This window comes from Haliotis rufescens, unplaced genomic scaffold (assembly GCF_023055435.1).
Source record: "Haliotis rufescens isolate VD_foot unplaced genomic scaffold, xgHalRufe1.0.p SCAF_101, whole genome shotgun sequence".
NCBI classification, from domain to species: domain Eukaryota; kingdom Metazoa; phylum Mollusca; class Gastropoda; order Lepetellida; family Haliotidae; genus Haliotis; species Haliotis rufescens.
In genome coordinates this window covers 369,876-389,389 of record NW_025963782.1, presented here as the reverse complement: position 1 = coordinate 389,389, position 19,514 = coordinate 369,876, and the positions used below count along the sequence as shown (strand labels likewise).

At 42.0% G+C, this 19,514-nt stretch overlaps 2 protein-coding genes across 2 annotated transcripts in view; one reads left to right on the top strand and one right to left on the bottom strand.

Moving 5' to 3' along the window:
- Positions 1 to 498: 498 nt before the first annotated feature.
- On the bottom strand, positions 499 to 6,188 carry LOC124121012. Its single transcript, XM_046483955.2, has 4 exons — positions 6,043 to 6,188; positions 4,441 to 4,823; positions 3,337 to 3,588; positions 499 to 845 (listed from the first exon to the last, which is right to left on the bottom strand). Exons 2-4 carry the CDS (start codon positions 4,810 to 4,812, stop codon positions 657 to 659), a joined length of 813 nt encoding a protein of 270 aa, XP_046339911.2. The 5' UTR covers positions 4,813 to 4,823; positions 6,043 to 6,188; the 3' UTR covers positions 499 to 656.
- A 1,302-nt stretch (positions 6,189 to 7,490) lies between these two features.
- The window catches only part of LOC124121004 (methylmalonyl-CoA mutase, mitochondrial-like), a 64,774-nt gene continuing 52,750 nt past the window's right edge, over positions 7,491 to 19,514 (top strand). The window contains exons 1-4 of the mRNA XM_048391890.1: positions 7,491 to 7,611; positions 9,274 to 9,408; positions 11,528 to 11,659; positions 14,079 to 14,185. Of these exons, the coding sequence (XP_048247847.1) occupies positions 7,558 to 7,611; positions 9,274 to 9,408; positions 11,528 to 11,659; positions 14,079 to 14,185 (428 nt within the window). The 5' untranslated portion in view covers positions 7,491 to 7,557. The remainder of the gene's footprint in view (positions 7,612 to 9,273; positions 9,409 to 11,527; positions 11,660 to 14,078; positions 14,186 to 19,514) is intronic.

The window sequence follows — 19,514 nt, the reverse complement described above, 5'->3', positions numbered from 1 at the left end:
AAAGCCCGAAGTGATGCAGGTCTCAGACGTTTACCACTTCGGTGAAACCCACGAAAACGGGTATGGTGCTGACAAACCTAGAAACATAATCGGGGCGAACCGTGATTCGAACCAACAATCATAGGTTTCTGGCGTGCCCAAGGGACGCAACTCTGCACAGGAAATCGCGGCGCCTTAGACGACTGGACCACCCGTGCCCCCTTAGGATGAGTAGAAATTGGGCCCTTTTACGGGTTTTCTTACATAATATCATTATATGGACCAGTGAACCAAAACTGTTTGTTTCTAACGCTGCACTTCGACAGCTGGAAGACATCAGGTCTTCGCCAAGTCAAATCAGCCATTGTGGCCACGGGGTCAAGTTTACTCTCGACAATTTATTGTTTTAAAGCCTCACTCAGCAATATTCCAGCTATATGACGGCGCTTCTCGACAAGCATCACGCCACTATTCTGTCTTGCACGACACCAAGCTATGCATAAATGACAGACACAAGGGTACATGATATAATGCAGATCGTTTTATATGTATATATTTTCTGGCTTTAACAATCATGCACATTCGTAATGACAAAAATAACTTGATCAATCAAACCTGAAAAAAATCAACAAGGTGTCTGGACAATTTAAAGTCTCCACAGTCAACACGTGGTTATGTCAAAAGATAATCTTGACTGAAGATGCTTCGTCAATGCGAAGTCCTGCCTGACCATCCATGAAAATATGCAAATGAGGATTCTTTATGCAAATGTAGTTGCCAGGTTGAAGGTCGTCCCAGGTGAAGTAAGGGTCAGGGTTGTCGAAGTCCAGGTAGAAGAATAATGAGGTCTGACGGCCAACGCGGTCCTAAAACAACGTAGGGGTAAAGATTATGTAGTTATACCTCTATTAAGAACATTGACATTCCATTGGTTAATCCGTACGACGTGACGAAACAATACATTTCAAAGTAGACCTCGAAATCATGTGACTGCCTGGCTTCGAGAATTGACTCATCACATGATCAGTATTGACCTGTCACGTGATTAATATTGACTCATCTGCTAGAAAACCACTCTCCTACCCAGAGTTCCATGCGGCCGGCAGCCAGCTAGCATAGTACCTCTGCCACAGGCCAGCGCCATGTGACGATTCGTCACATCTTTCACAGTCCATTCAAGATATTGCAAATGCTTTTCATCCGTTTCATGTTTGACAAGTCTACACATTTTCATAAACAAATGTCAAAGAATGGTTAACCTTCTTTGAGAAAGTATGCAAATACGTAAAAATCTACTTGTTTTTGCGTAGTTATCCTATGTTTACATTGGTTGTACGGCTCCACGTGCTGTCATCGAAGCCCAACGGAGAGCTAGCGACGCGGTCACTTTGATGCATAAATATATATTGTCATGCAACTCACTATCGCAGTTGTAGTAGCATATCTATATAGTTATGCAAAACAATATGTAAAGCGCCCCCAAATACTTGCATTAGTCCGTTCTATACTGATTTCTGAAAAAGCGCGTTTGTTTACAAACAAGAGAAAAGTGCGGTCACGTGATATGCAAATTAGCCTGTGGCAGTGGTGTTATGCTGAGTCACCACTGCGACGGAGTGTGCTAGAAAACAAGATGGCGTCTAGTAGCAACACTTCACGGTTCGCAACTAAGTTACTGTAATAAAACAGGGTGGTTAAAAGGGAGGGAGTATGGTTTTACGCCATATGCTTTCAGCAATATCCCAGTAATATCACGACGGTGACACCAGAAATGGGTTTCACACATTGTACCCATGTGAGGAATCGAACCCGCGTCTTCGACTTGACGAGCGAACGCTTTAACCACTGGGCTACTCCAGCGCCCCGGACGGTTAAAAGACTTCATTGACTTTAAAGTGAATTTTGGTGTAACAAAACGAATTATTACTTTTCACGAGGAAAATATGCAAAAACAAGGAGCCCCGGACCCGACCGGACCCCTTCGGTGGCCTGTTCGTCAAGAGTAATTATTTGTACACTACAGGGGGGCACGGGTGGCCCAGTCGTCTAAGGCGCCGCAATTCGCTGTGCAGAGTTGCGTCCCGCTGTGCAGAGTTGCGTCCCTTGGGCATGCCAGAAACCTATGATTGTGGGTTCGAATCCCGGTTGGCCCCGATTATGTTTCTAGGTTTGTCAGCACCCGTGCTCGTGGGTTTCACCGAAGTGGTAAATGTCTGAGACCTGCATCACTTCGGGCTTTCCTCCCACATTAAGCTGACACGCCGTGATTTAACTGGAATACTGTTAAAAGCGGCGTTAAACCCAACTCACTCATGTACACTGCTATCACAATGCAGCTGTAAATCCAGCTACATGTACCCCCGTGGTTTGGGCCAGAGAAACCAGAGGTTGACTGCATGAACAACGATTCTTTGGGACACGATGACTCAATCAGCCTGGTCGCACATCTTCATGTCAGTAACTCCCTGCCCCGGAATCCCCATGGGTCCCTTACAGTGAAATAAATGTCTGTAGCAATATTCCGCAACTGTGTGGTACTTCCCACATTCATTGGCCATCGTGATTGCAATTTTAAAGGACTACCAGGATAGGGTGGTCAGGCTCGCTGACTTAGTTGATCCATGTGATGGTATCCCATGAAATTGTGAACATCGACGCTCATGATGTCTATCACTGGATTGTCAGATCCATGCTCGATTACAGACCGCCTTTATATAGCTGGAATATTGCTGAGTGTGGCGTTAAACAACAAACAAACATGATTACAAGGAATTCGAGATAGACCATTTATTATTTGCTTCAAAGAAACGTCAGTAGCAACGTTCCATTTATCATCCAAAACTGGCTCCCACAGGAGATATCGCTTGGGTGAGATCAAGCTTTGCAGAACATTGTGACGTCACTGGTTACCATGACGTCATAATCAAATGACATCACTAATGGCTCTGCTACTGAAGCTGTTAGCAGTACTTTTTACACTTAAGACACTGCTAATTACTGTCTACACTCGGGTGAGATTCTCCATCTTAAAGGAAAACTTAGGTTAAGCATTACATGCGCCTGTTTCAAGATGCTCAACATGGATAATTTCCAATGGTCAATATCAGTTATATACGTAGAAGCGGCGGTAAGAATGGATTTCTAATATGTAATACATTGGGGTTTTTTATACAACAAACAGTTGCTAATGTTGATACATTTTATTCGTCGCTATATGGCTGAAATAATGCCGATGCGACGTTAAATTGTAACTCACCCAATAATCCATTTTTAAAAAATACATTTACGCGTTTTGTCAGCTTTATTGTTTAATTGACGCGAAAACCAACTGAAGTCACTTTTCTTCATAACTCCTACCTTCACATACACCCCGTGCCGAACCACATAGAAATGCATTTCAGCTATAAGCCCAAGGAAAATTCCCCGAGACGGGTGTGTGCTCAGTTTGGAGAGTTCATCGAAGAGTGGTCTCCCTGGAAATAACTTCTCAGCCTTCACTTTGGCCTCGCTGAAGGTCAGCTTTCTACGTTTTTCTACAACGAGGCTCGTAGTCAGTTGTTTCAGGAGAGTCTTCAGGTCGTTCCCGTCATGGTCCGGTATTCTGCATGTCTGTAAAGAGAACGATATTCATATAGATTGTTTGATTTTAAACACTATTCCAGTTATACCATCGGGGAATATCAGAAGTCAGAGCAAGGACTCTTGGTGAGCGAGTTGGGGTTGAACAGTATTTATACATGTATATCGTGGCGTGTCAACTTGATGTGGAAGGAAAGCCCAAAGTGATGCAGGTCTCAGACATTTACCACTTCGGCGAAACCCACGAGCACGGGAATGGTGCTGACAAAACTAGAAACACATATTATCGGAGCGAATCGAAATTCACATTTGTTTCTGGCGCCCCCAATGGATGCAGCTCTGCTAAGTGAATTGTGGCGCTTTAGACAACTAGACCAAACATGCCTCCTACTGGAATCTGAAGTTCTGATTGAAATAATGAAATACTATGTCCCTTTACTATCAAACACCACAATTTATATATAGCGTTTCCACATAAAGGTGTGTGTTGGATAGTTGAAGGGTATATAATCCATGTTATCACCTTATAATAATAAAGTAGAGATATAATACATTGGATATCGAAGATGAGTGAGTGGGTTGGGTTTAACGCTTAACAGTATTCCAGTTATATCGCGGCGTGTCAGCTTTATGTGGGAGGAAAGCCCGAAGTGATGCAGGTCTCAGACGTTTACCACTTCGGTGAAACCCACGAGCACGGGTGTGGTGCTGACAAACCTAGAAACATAATCGGGGCGAACCGGGATTCGAACCCACAATCAAAGGTTTCTGGCGTGCCCAAGGGACGCAACTCTGCACAGCGGATCGCGGCGCCTTAGGCGACTGGGCCACCCGGGCCAACATATCGAAGATTGAACTGTGCGATGGTAAGTCTAAATGTACCTTCTTGTGTTTCTGCCAGTCTTTCTTCTGGCAGTCTCTCGAGCAGTACAGAGCTGTCTTGCACCGACTACAGGTTTTCAGTCGCACACCGTGCTTCCCGCATTTCCCACACATCTGTGGCTCGGGAATGTCCGGAGAAAACTCGGTTATGTCCGTACAATTTTCGTCTGAGCAGAAAGCATCATGTCCGCCACAACACCCAGATTCATTGTAGTTCTCTTTCAATGTTTTCTCGGTGGAACTACGTTTAGCTGAACCGGAAATAGTAGAGTGGGCGTGGTCACCAGGACAACAGCTCTTGCTTCCTGGTTTGGATGTGGAAGGCGTGGGGTCATTAATCCGGTTGACGTCTTTCAGTGGGCCCAATGACATGTCAGATCGTTCTGCAATGATATTACATTTTTTTCACTCATTGAATTTTGTAAAGTGACAAAGAAAATTGTGACTTTAATCTCCTGCCTCACTTATAACAATTTTCACCATGAATAAATGAAATGCTGCACTCAATATTACAGATATTTATTTACTTATTAATTAATTTATTTATTTATTTATGGGGGGGTCACGCCGCACTCAGCAATATTCCAGCTATAGGACGGTGGCCTGTAAATAATCCAGTGCTTGTCATCATGAGCATCGATTCACGGAATTGGGATAAGGTGACTCGCATCAACCAAGTCAGCAAGACTCACCACCCGATCCTGTTAGTCGCCTCTTTCCACAAGCATAGTCGCCTTTTACAGCAAGCATGTGTTGCTGAACACCTATTTTAACACGGATCATCACGGGTATATGTACAGCTATAATACGATGGTTTAAATAGCCGCGACATCCAGTTACGGACATGAGCATCGATGGTCCATTTAGTCGCCATTTACAACGGGTCGTGAAATGTTCTGGAAACGTGTGATATATAACACGAGTGACATAACCTGATATGTGAGATGAGTTTAACGCCGCTTTGAACAGTACTCCAGCTCCAAAACGCATCGAATTAAAAAAAATAAAATCTTACAAATTTATATTTTTACAACAGGGACTGCTACCAGTCTAGTGACCTGGCCAAATCCTTGCACGTGCTGTCAACGCTAGTTTCAGGTTTGCTTGGCCTGGACTGGATTATGTACAGGCCCATGTTGTTTGTTTGTTGTTTAACGTCACACTCAGCAATATTCCAACTATATGACGGCGGTCTGTAAATAATCGAGTCTGGACAAGACAATCCAATGATTGATATCATGAGCATCGATCCAGGCTATTGGGATCGATGACATACAGGCCCATGTCATAATGCTGACTGACATTTGGCGTAAACAACTTTCACTCACTCGGTCACGCTATTTATGGGCGGGCAAAGATGAAAGACGATGACAGAAGCAGGTACACGCTTTGTCCAATCGGTTTATCCACTACACCATCGTCATTTGCTGACGAAATATATGTCACAAACTCAATTTCAACAATTTTCACCACAATACCATATCCTTACTTTCGACACAACATTTTCTATTCATATAATTCTTCACTTTCTCTGGCCTTTCAAATGTGTTGGCAATACAAATATGGTACTTATTTGGGCAGAGTTATATCAAAACCGATTACCTGAAAGCAAACGGCGAAACAAATTGAAGGACAGAGTGCTCAGTGACGAATCTGGGCTGTGTGGTGCATGTTTTGATCCTTTCGCGGGTCAGGTGTGCATCAGGTCGGAAAACACGTGCTGCACGTGGTGACGGCAGACGACCGGGGTTGGTCACACTTACCGTAGATGCTGCAAATACTCCTCCTGGACTGTCATATAATGATTGTATGATTGTATCTTTTCTCCATCGATCGTTGGAAATCTATTTTTTAAATATATTTTATGTCGTGAGCAATATAGAAATCAACGCTGCATTTCCTTAGCCGCTTTGCTTCACTCTTTTCTCTATCCAGGATTGAAATAAAACACATTCACGTTTAATTGCATTGGGTATGATGAGGTGAGGTGAAATTGGGTTTAACGTCGCGTCCAAGAATATTGCACTTATATAGCGACGTGCATGCACGTGTGTGTGGCTGCTTGTACTAGTCCGGACTGATGCCGATTTATAGTGCTAGCACACTGAGATACCATGCCGCAGTTTAACATGTGATTACCCTACTCAGACACAGTATACTGACTCCGAGCCGAACAGTCCTTGTTTTAGCCCCTTAATGCCGAGCGCCAGATAGGGTAACAACAAGTACCATCTTTAAACGTCTTTTGGTATGACGCGGCCCGGGATCGAACCATAGACCTTCCGCTCTCCGGGCGGACGCTCTACCACTAGACCACGGAGGCGGTCTTGGGTATGATGAAATCCTAGTACCTGCATGTATACAAGTACATTTGGGTGTACCAAAGATGTCCACTAAGAAATAATTCACCGCATTCTGTTGACGTCCCTGTAATTGAATGAGGTCACTGTGTATCACTTTTCGGGATTTTTAAAGTTCTTTTCTTATCAAATGATACATTGTAAACATTTTACGAAGTTTTCATTTATAGATCTACTAAAAAGCAACAACACCCGTGAAGATCCTGGTTAGAATTGGTCTTCGGCAACACATGCTTGTTGCAGGAGGCGATAATAATCAGATACTATTATGCTTGTCGAAAGAGGCGACTAACCGGATCGGGTGGTCAGGCTCTCTGACTTGGTTGATGCATGGCGTCGGATCCCAATTGCCTAGATCGATGCTCATGACATCAATCACTAAATTGTCTGGTCCAGACTCCATTATTTACAGACCGGCGTCATACAGCTGGAGTATTCCTGAGTGCAGCGTTAAGTAATAAACAAACAAACATTTAACTGCCGGGTCATATTAAACTGCTGGATCATATTCATTCATTAAAATAATTCTGACGATTGAAACATTGCAATTTGGTAAGCATTGTATATTAACACCTATAATCCTTTGTCTTCACATCCGGGCTAAGCTGAACAGGATACCAAATAGGATTACACCAGCGAAATATGTGGACGTTGGCACAGGTCCGTTTCAGCCACCACCCACCTCATTCGATCCGTAATTTTGTGTACACCGTTCGTCCTTGACCTTCTTTGCTGGTTTTGCGATAAAATATAAATCATGCTGCGTGTTTACAGTGTGATCGGAAAAGAGCTTGGCAACAAATCGAATCAAGTATGTTTAGTAAATAACTTACTTTGATGCTAAAACAGATATGTATAACAATATGTGGACACGGAAAGAATGTATGCGTGTGACCGACCGAAAAATGTTCTGTTTTCGATCACCAGCCCCCTACTGTATTGCCAGGACTTTTTCACTTGCAATACAAACTTAATGATGTGCAACCTTTAGATCAGCTTGTATCGCAAATGAACATTTCAGTGAAAATGCAAATGCTCACTCCGTTATTTCTTTCATTATGTATTACTTCTAATGACATTCTGTTTAAAACAGTTAAGTTAAATAGGTTTTGCAGCAACGTGCATTATACATTATGTACAGTAAAGAAGGGGAGCCATTTCCAGTGAAGACGTTGTAATGAGTGTCATTGTGAAACTGACCCATTGCTCCTTTGTATATATCCTCGTGTTATGGATTTTCAAGCCCCTAAGAGGTATTTCGCATTACTGTCTAATAACAATCCCAATACACTAAAATTAAGTCTTACTTTTGAAAACATTTATTCCTGTTTGTGCCTGGAAGGTAAAATAACCATGTCTTGTTAATTTTATAGTGATAATGCCTAGCTGAGCGAGACCTGAGTCAGTCAGGTGCCATCTTGTTACCGTCATGTGATTTCTAGACGCTCCATTACAGACAAGTTAAAAATAGGTAGACAACATACCAGTCACATGACAGGCAGGAAGTTTACAAACAGCAGTTGATTCACCATCAGTGCATACGATTGTTCTGATGCCAGATCATCATCAGCACAAGTTTAATAAAAATGTGCGCTAGAAAACAGGCGGTTTTGAAGTATGTTTGCATAACAGAATATCTCACCTTATGTAGCATGATGTAGCTTAATTTATAACATGACTTCAGTGGTTCTTTATTGTCTTCAGTGGGCTTTGTGGCGTCTACCTTAATTTCATCATTAAGATCATGGTCACATATTGTGTAATAGCTCCAAAGTAGTTAAGGCTTGAAAACACGTCACATGGGGAATACATACATATATCATGTATATATCATATGTATATATGGGTGTTCTTGGGTGGCACAGTCATTCAAGGTGCAGCAATTTGATATGGAGAGTTGTGTCCCTTTGGTGTGCAAGAAACCCTTGTATAGGTCTACAGCAACCCATGCTTGCCATTAAGAGGCGACTATGCTTGTCGTAAGAGGCGACTAACAGGATCAGGTGGTCAGGCTTGCTGACTTGGTTGATACATGTCGTTGTATCCCAATTGCATGGATCGATGCTCATGATGTCAATCACTGGATTGCCTTGTCCAGACTCCACTATTTACAGACCGCCGTCATACAGCTGGAATATTGCTGAGTGCGGTGTTAAGCAACAAACAAACAAACATTTAACTGCCGGATCATATTCAACTGCAGGATCATATTCATTAATTGATAACTAAAATTTGTTTTAAAAGAATTCTGACGATTGAAACATTGCAAGATGGTAAGCATTGTATATTAACACCTATAATCCTTTGTCTTCACATCCGGGCTAAGCTGAACAGGATACCAAATAGGATTACACCAGCGAAATATGTGGAAATGGCGGATACCGAGTCGGTGTCACTGCCATTGACGCACTATGCAGAACGGAGTAAAAATTAAAAAAACAACATCGCTTATCACTGCTTGTTGCTGTTGTAGATATTCTCCCCTGTGTGGAGCTGTGCCAGGTTTGCCAGCATCTCGGCCCCTCTTGACCCGACGTGGTCAGCTGGAGCCAAGAAGGAGCTGAGGGGGAAGGATGTGGAGGACACTCTCACATGGAGGACATCAGAGGTGGACAAACTGGCAGACATTTCACCATGTTCACTGTGGCTAAAATAAATCGTTTGATAGGCGCTAATTATAAGATGACAAAGTCACGGTATAAATTCTCTACTTTGTGGCTAAAAAAGCTGCAAAGTCATAGCTATGTGCTCACTAGTGCTCTTATTTTACTATCAGACATGCCTGTGAAGATACTTGTACATTGTGGGGTGGTGGGTTAGCCTTTTAGCCTTGTTAAAACCACACTCACTCACTCACTCGCTCACTCACTCACTCGCTCACTCGCTCACTCACTCACTCACTCACTCGCTCACTCACTCACTCACTCGCTCACTCACTCACTCACTCACTCACTCGCCCGGGATATATTTCATACTATGCTTGCTTTAAAATGCGACTATACTTGTTGTAAGAGCCGACTAATGGGATCGGGTTGTCAGGCTCGCTGACTTGGTAGATGCATGCCATCCTATTCAAATTGTGTAAATCGATGTTCATGATGTCAATCATTGGATTGTCTGGTCCAGACTTGATTATTTACAGACCGCCGTCATATAGCTGGAATATTGCTGAGTGCGGTGTTAAACAAACAAACATTTATATACTATTAGACATGTGCTGGTCGCTGAGACACAGCTATGATTCTGTCAACAGAATCTGTCCAAACTGGTCTCTTGACTAATCAGTGGGGCACAGGTGGCCCAGTCGTCTAAGGCGCCGCGATTCGCTGTGCAGAGTTGCGTCCCTTGGGCACGCCAGAAACCTATGATTGTGGGTTCGAATCACGGTTCGCCCAGATTATGTTTCTAGGTTTGTCAGCACCATACCCGTGCTCGTGGGTTTCACCGAAGTGGTAAACGTCTGAGACCTGCATCACTTCGGGCTTTCCTCCCACATTAAGCTGACACGCCGTGATATAACTGGAATACTGTTAAAAGCGGCGTTAAACCCAACTCACTCACTTGACTAATCTGGATCTCTGTCATATGCCAGAACAAATTTACAACCCTGAATTTACAGTTTTCATCTATCATCCAGTAAGGTCTGTCCTACTCCAGACTGTGGACAGAAATTGTAGGACAAAGAACCAATTTATCATGTAATTGATGCCCACTGATCGGGTAAACTTTTCACACATCTCTAGTAAGCTGTTTTCACAAACAATGTGATTTCAATATAGATTGATACTAAGATTGGTCTGCTGTAAATATATCAGCTGTACTTGGGACATTTTTCTTGTTTATATTGTGGTGTAAGCAGAGCTCCAGATAAGCTTTCGGTGTTGTGGGTATTTTACCCATGCATTTTAAAATCATTGGGTATCAGTAATTCTATCTGGGTATTCAAATTTCTGTTACCCACTAGTTTTTACACATATTGGTATTTAAGTTAAATATTTAAAAACGCTATTCATCTAGTCCCTGCAAACTGGTGTCGTGTGGGATCGAGAGCTTTATAGGACTCAAAAATACCACGTTACTGCCACAGGAAAGTGTGATGGCAAATGATCATGATGTAACTGTCAAGGTTTGCGGAATGCCCGTTTATAATTTCAAAATAAGTTGCTGATTTGCTAATCGAATACGCAGGGTTACTTCACAATATTTGATGATACGCACAAGTTTGTTTTTTGTAGCGTATCTGTAATATTCGTTGCGTATTTAATACGCTTGGATTTTATTTTACTGCGTATTTCTGCATTTCTGATGCGTATTTTACGCAGATACGCAGCTTATCTGGAGCTCTGTGTAAGCCTTTCGCCAAGGCATCTAAGTTAGGTATTATTGTACATGAACACGTCTTGACTGTTCATTTCTTGTGAGATTTCAAAGGACATATCTGTTTGGACTTTTGTCTAATCTGGACTGCTGTCTAAACAGGACTTAATTCCCTGTCCCTCACAAGTCTGGTTTAGACAGATTCCACTGTATTTCTCAGTACCTTTAAAATACCCCCTACATGCCCTAGATCCCAAACCTTTAGCTTTGGAAATGTATTGTTATAAGAGTTATAAATCTAAACAACAAAATAATTCTCTGGCATTTTTAGCTGTTTTTACTTGGTTTTCATGTTTAATTATCCCTGATGTGATGATTCTGTTCTAAAAATGTTTTGTTTCCGTTGCCAGGGAATAAACGTCAAGCCTCTCTACACTCAAGAAGATGTGAAGGAAGTACCAAACGAGATCCCAGGGCAGTACCCCTACACCCGGGGCCCGTACTACACCATGTACACACACAGGCCCTGGACCATCAGACAGGTAGACAGACAGACATGACTTGCTGTGTGGTAGGCCTGACCTCAGTACCCACATATATACTGAACTGCAAAAGAAACGTCACCCCAAGTAACATTGCATGAAAAGTTGTCATTTAAATATCTGGGTAATTTTGGTCAAAGTTTCTCAAATTTAACATCACCTTGTCCGTAAAAATGAATTTGATGATAAAAGACAAAAGCAGATGACAATAAAACCAATTGCAAAACCGATCACGGCAACAACCATGGTAACCCGATGCATGTGAGTTCCGCGCAAATTTAAATGCACATGCGTTCCCCCATTTCTTGCCCTATAAAAATCCACCCAGATCGGAGAGTATTCGTTCATTATTGAATTGCTACCACATGCCAAGATTGACAAGAAATCAGCGACACCAAGTCCTCGGACGATTGCAAGCTGGACAAACCACCCAGCAAGTAGCCTATGCAATTCAAGTCCACGTAAGGACCATATACAGGCTCCAGCAATGGTACCAGACTACCAACACTACAGATGACCGACCACGTAGTGGAAGACCAAGGGTCACCACCCAACATCAGGATCGTCAGATTGTGCGACAGCATCTTCAAGATCGCTTTGTTACTGCTGTGGAAACTGCTTGACAGACCATGGGGACACACCAGTGACACATTAGTGCAGACACCGTGCGTCGACGATTGACGAGCAGACACCTCCACTGTCACAGGCCACACCGAGGACCCATTCTGACACCACATCATCGCCGGGACCGTCTTCAGTGGGCAACACAGCACCAGCATTGGCACCACCAGCACTGGAGAAGAGTCCTCTTCCCAGACAAGAGCCGTTACTGTATCTCAACAGCTGATGGCAAAGAGAGAGTCTGGCGACGCCGTGGGGAACATTATTCGGATGCTTGTGTTGTTGAGAGGTGAGGTGAGGTGAAATTGGGTTTAACGTCGCGTCCAAGATTATTGCACTTATATAGCGACGTGCATGCACGTGTGTGTGTGTATGGCTGCTTGTACTAGTCCGGACTGATGCCGATTTATAGTGCTAGCTCACTGAGATACCATGCCGCAGTTGAACATGAATACCCCACTCAGACACCGTATACTGACTCCGAGCCGACCAGTCCTTGTTTTAGCCCCTTAATGCCGAGCGCCAGACTGGGTAACAACAAGTACTATCTTTTAACGTCTTTTGGTATGACGCGGCCAGGGATTGAACCCCGGACCTTCCGCTCTCCGGGCGGACGCTCTACCACAAGACCACGGAGGCGCCTGTTGTTGAGAGAGACTCGTGGGGTGGAATTGGTCTTGCACAGAGGGTCGGCCCTGTGGTCTTCCAGAACATTTTGGTCCAGGGAGAGGCAATGGTGTCACAACAGCTCGGCACATTGATCAAGTCTTGAGACCACACGCCATACCTCATTTGGCACATCGCCACAACCACGAGTTTCAGCATGATAACTCCCGAGCCCACACTGCGAGAGCAACACAAGACTTCCTCCAGCAGAATGGCATCAGAAACAGGCGGTGGCCTACCTCAGTCCCGATTTAAATCCCATTGAGCACCTGTGGGACGAGATTCAAAGACGACTGAAAGACGTCCGACCAAGGCCGACAACTACAGCTGAACTGCGTCAGGCGTTCATAAGTGTGTGTGCTCAAGTGCCTATGGCCTTCATGAACCGCCTCATCCATTCCATGTATTGACGTTGCACGGCAGTCATCAATGCACATGGCTGACACATGACATACTGACTTGTGATGCCATTTTCTCAGAGACTAGTGTTTTGTTTCACTTTAAGAACATTTGACACTTTAATTTCAACCTTGATGATCAGTTTTGCCAAGTTTCATCTTTTTGTTATGTCTCAAAGTATGTTCACATACATGTTGGACAAATAAGGTTTCTCATATATCTAGCCATGGTGACGTTTCTTTTGCGGTTCAGTATATGTTCAAGTAATTATGTAGGTGGACACAACAGTGTTTTACTGTAGTTTCATTTTACAAGACCGTGAATGATATGTATATCAATGGCGAACTCTAAAATGGCAAGCATGGTAGCTGACAACAGATATAACAAACAACTTTCAACAGTCTCCTGGACCCATGAAGATCCTGAGTAGAATCGGTCTTCAGGAACCCATACTTGCCCTAAAAGGTGACTATGCTTGTCGTAAGAGGCGACTAACGGGATCGGGTGGTCAGGCTCGCTGACTTGGTTGATGCATGTCATCGATCCCAATTGCGTAGATCAATGCTCATGATATCAATCACTGGATTGTCTGGTCCAGACTTGATTATTTACAGACCGCCGTCATATAGCTGGAATATTGCTGAGTGCGGCGTTCAACAACATGCAAACAAACAACTTTCAACAGTGTCCTGAGGTTTGTGTTTTACCATGTCTTACTGAACATGGTCTTCAGTATGCAGGATTCAGCACTGTGGAAGAGAGCAACAAGTTCTACCGGGACAACATCGCAGGAGGCCAGCAGGGTCTGAGCGTCGCCTTCGACCTCGCCACACACAGAGGGTGAGCAGGACATCAAAGACTGCAACAACTTGAATACAGTGAACTATGTTTATAACGAACACGCTTACAACGAACTGACAGATTTGACGAACTGGTGTTTTTAGTCCCGGCAATTTGCTGTATATATTTTTATAACGAACACGCTTATAACGAATTGACATATATATAACAAACTGTTTTTTTTTTGTCCCGGACATTTGCTGTATATATGCTTATAACGAACTACGGTTATAACAAACTATAATTAATGGTCCCTTTGAGTTCGTTTTGACCATAGTTTACTGTTCTCTCTAAAATGTTGTTTTTTGTACTCTGTTGTATATGCCTTTTGGAGAGCATACTTATATATTGTGGGGTGGTGGGTTAGCCTCGTGGTCAGTGCTTTTGCTCGTCATGCCAAAGACCCGAGTTTGATTCCCCACATGGGTACAATGTGTGAAGCCCATTTCAGGTGTCTCCCACCGTGATATTGCTAAAAGCGGGGTAAAACCATATTCACTCACTCACTTCCACATTGTTTTATTGAAGCATGGCCCGTGATATATTTGAAACTATGTGTTGATCTTGCTTGTGTCACATAATGACAGTCGACCTTTGAAAATCCAGGGTAGAATAGGTCTTCAACAACCCATGCTTGACATAAGAGGCGACGTCGACGATGCTTGTCGTAAGAGCCGACTAACGGGATTGGGTGGTCAGGCTCGCTGACTTGGCTGATGCATGTCATCGATCCCAATTGCGTGGATCATTGCTCATGATGTCTATCACTGGATTGTCTGGTCCAGACTCAATTATTCACAGACCACAGTCATATAGTTTGAATATTGCTGAGTGCGGCATTACAAACAAACAAACAAACAAACAACATAATGACAGTCTGTCCTTCAGAATGTACTGGAAGATGAAGAAAAAGAGCAGCCTTCTGAGCTGAGCCAAAGTGTGAATTATCTGTCCTAAGTGATTAAATGATGTAGATCCTGTAGTCTTGATGTAGTATTATCCTGTGTGGGGTATTCAGTATACTGTGTGGGATATTCAGTATACTGTATGGGGTATTCAGTATACTGTGTGGGGTATTCAGTATACTGTGAGGTATTCAGTATACTGTGTGGGATATTCAGTATACTGTGTGGGATATTCAGTATACTGTGTGGGGTATTCAGCATACTGTGTGGGGTATTCAGTATACTGTGTGGGGTATTCAGTATACTGTGAGGTATTCAGCATACTGTATGGGGTATTCAGTATACTGTGTGGGGTATTCAGTATACTGTGTGGGGTATTCAGTATACTGTGAGGTATTCAGTATACTGTGTGGGATATTCAGTATACTGTGTGGGATATTCAGTATACTGTGTGGGGTATTCAATATACTGTGTGGGGTATTCAGTATACTGTGTTGGGTATTCAGTATACTGTGAGGTATTCAGTATACTGTGGGATATTCAGCATACTGTATGGGGTATTCAGTATACTGTGTGGGGTATTCAGTATACTGTGTGGGGTATTCAGTATACTGTGAGGGGTATTCAGTATACTGTGTGGGATATTCAGTATACTGTGTGGGGTATTCAGTATACTGTTTGGGATATTCAGTATACTGTGTGGGGTGTTCAGTATACTGTGTGGGATATTCAGTATACTGTATGGGGTATTCAGTATACTGTGTGGGGTATTCAGTATACTGTTTGGGATATTCAGTATACTGTGTGGGGTATTCAGTATACTGTATGGGGTATTCAGTATACTGTGAGGGATATTCAGTATACTGTATTGGATATTCAGTATACTGTGTGGGGTATTCAGTATACTGTGAGGGGTATTCAGTATACTGTGTGGGATATTCAGTATACTGTGTGGGATATTCAATATACTGTGTGGGGTATTCAGTATACTGTGTGGGGTATTCAATATACTGTGTGGGATATTCAGTATACTGTGTGGGATATTCAGTATACTGTGAGGGGTATTCAGTATACTGTGAGGGGTATTCAGTATACTGTGTGGGGTATTCAGTATACTGTGAGGGGTATTCAGTATACTGTGAGGGGTATTCAGTATACTGTGTGGGATATTCAATATACTGTGTGGGGTATTCAATATACTGTGTGGGATATTCAGTATACTGTGTGGGGTATTGAATATACTGTGTGGGATATTCAGTATACTGTGTGGGATATTCAGCATACTGTGAGGGGTATTCAGTATACTGTGTGGGGTATTCAGTATACTGTGTGGGGTATTCAGTATACTGTGTGGGATATTCAGTATACTGTGTGGGGTATTCAGTATACTGTGTGGGATATTCAGTATACTGTGTGGGATATTCAATACACTGTGTGGGATATTCAGTATACTGTGAGGGGTATTCAGTATACTGTGGGATATTCAATATACTGTGAGGGGTATTCAGTATACTGTGTGGGATATTCAGTATACTGTGTGGGATATTCAATATACTGTGTGGGATATTCAGTATACTGTGAGGGGTATTCAGTATACTGTGTGGGATATTCAATATACTGTGGGGGGTATTCAGTATACTGTGAGGGGTATTCAGTATACTGTGAGGGGTATTCAGTATACTGTGTGGGATATTCAATATACTGTGTTGGGTATTCAATATACTGTGTGGGGTATTCAGTATACTGTGTGGGATATTCAATATACTGTGTGGGATATTCAGTATACTGTGTGGGATATTCAGTATACTGTGAGGGGTATTCAGTATACTGTGTGGGGTATTCAGTATACTTTTTTGAGATATTCAGTATACTGTATTGCATATTCAGTATACTGTGTGGGGTATTCAATATACTGTGTGGGATATTCAGTATACTGTGTGGGGTATTCAGTATACTGTGAGGGGTATTCAGTATACTGTGTGGGGTATTCAGTATACTGTGTGGGGTATTCAGTATACTGTGTGGGATATTCAACATCCTGTGTGGGGTATTCAGTATACTGTGTGGGGTATTCAGTATACTGTGTGGGGTATTCAGTATACTGTGTGGGGTATTCAGTATACTGTGTGGGGTATTCAGTATACTGTGTGGGGTATTCAGTATACTGTGAGGGGTATTCAGTATACTGTGTGGGGTATTCAGTATATTGTGTGGGGTATTCAGTATACTCTGTGGGGTATTCAGTATACTGTGTGGGGTATTCAGTATACTGTGTGGGATATTCAGTATACTGTGTGGGATATTCAATATACTGTGTGGGATATTCAGTATACTGTGTGGGGTATTCAGTATACTGTGTGGGGTATTCAGTATACTGTGTGGGATATTCAATATACTGTGTGGGATATTCAGTATACTGTGTGGGGTATTCAGTATACTGTGTGGGGTATTCAGTATACTGTGTGGGATATTCAGTATACTGTGTGGGATATTCAATACACTGTGTGGGATATTCAGTATACTGTGAGGGGTATTCAGTATACTGTGGGATATTCAATATACTGTGAGGGGTATTCAGTATACTGTGCGGGATATTCAGTATACTGTGTGGGATATTCAATATACTGTGTGGGATATTCAGTATACTGTGAGGGGTATTCAGTATACTGTGTGGGATATTCAATATACTGTGTGGGATATTCAGTATACTATCATGGGATAACATTTATACTAAGTTATTATAATAATTAGATCTACATCAAGTGCTTTTATGAGTTATCATGATGTAATATTTATACATCATTTCATATAATTGTAGTTTTAGCAAGTAATAATTATCATTAGGTAAAATGCACATATTTTATATATGCATTTTACCTAATGATAATTATTACTTGCTAAAACTACAATTATATGAAATGATGTATAAATATTACATCATGATAACTCATAAAAGCAGAAGTTATCATGGGATAACATTTATACTAAGTTATTATAATAATTAGATCTACATCAAGTGCTTTTATGAGTTATCATGATGTAATATTTATACATCATTTCATATAATTGTAGTTTTAGCAAGTAATAATTATCATTAGGTAAAATGCATATTTAAAATATCAGTAGTTTCAGTTAAAGCTTTTTAGATGGTTGCTAGCCTAAGGTAATGGGAGCGCGTCTTCTAGACATACTATTCAATAAGACAAGAGTTACGTCTACATAGTTTAATTGATTTGAAGCTTTTAGATAAATGCTAGCCTAAGGTATCAAGATCCCATCTCCCAGACAAAGGATATTTATTTAAGTATATCTGTCATCACCTACCGGGGTATATTAGAATAACATTACTTCAATTAAGACTCATTAAGGATTAGCCCCCATACAAGCTCGTCTATAGTGCATTAAGGATTAGCCCCCATACAAGCTCGTCTATAGGGCATTAAGGATTAGCCCCCACACAAGCTCATCTATAGTGACACCCTAATCTCTTTCAAAGCATCCAGTAAATATGTCAACAAGATTAGTGCCAGTCCAACAGGATAAACAGGATTTAGTATTCCCCTCTGTCTAGCCATCCATTTAGCTTAGGACACAACCAAGCGTGTATCATCCAATCACATTCCTTTCTATTGTTTAAATTTTTGTTAAATATATACTGTAGGCAGGTTTTAAGCAGAGAAGGGGTTTGACTCTCTTACCAAGCAGACCTCTCTCCCTCAGCCCAGAGTGTGTACCGACTCTCTGTGGCACCCTCAGTTATTTTCTAAGATATTGTAAATTGTTAATTGTTCTTGTAAATAAAATTGTGATTAGTCTCCTGTGACTCTGGCTCTTTGCTGACTAATTCCCCAAGAAAACCAGCACGTCATTTGGAAGGTATTGTTCACCTAGAACAGTTCCATGATAATTCTGTGAGGGGTATTCAGTATACTGTTAGGGGTATTCAGTATACTGTGTGGGGTATTCAGTATACTGTGTGGGATATTCAATATACTGTGGGGGGTATTCAGTATACTGTGAGGGGTATTCAGTATACTGTGAGGGGTATTCAGTATACTGTGTGGGATATTCAATATACTGTGTTGGGTATTCAATATACTGTTTGGGATATTCAGTATACTGTGTGGGATATTCAATATACTGTGTGGGATATTCAGTATACTGTGTGGGATATTCAGTATACTGTGAGGGGTATTCAGTATACTGTGTGGGGTATTCAGTATACTTTTTTGAGATATTCAGTATACTGTATTGCATATTCAGTATACTGTGTGGGGTATTCAATATACTGTGTGGGATATTCAGTATACTGTGTGGGGTATTCAGTATACTGTGAGGGGTATTCAGTATACTGTGTGGGGTATTCAGTATACTGTGTGGGGTATTCAGTATACTGTGTGGGATATTCAACATCCTGTGTTGGG

Coding starts and splice junctions, on each gene's coding strand:
- LOC124121012 (XM_046483955.2), bottom strand. CDS start 4,812: ATGTCATTGGGCCCACTGAAAGACGTCAACCGGATTAATGACCCCACG. Junction 3,589..4,440: donor ACTGGCAGAAACACAAGAAG/GTACATTTAGAC, acceptor TTCTCTTTACAG/ACATGCAGAATACCGGACCA. Junction 846..3,336: donor GGCACGGGGTGTATGTGAAG/GTAGGAGTTATG, acceptor ACGTTGTTTTAG/GACCGCGTTGGCCGTCAGAC.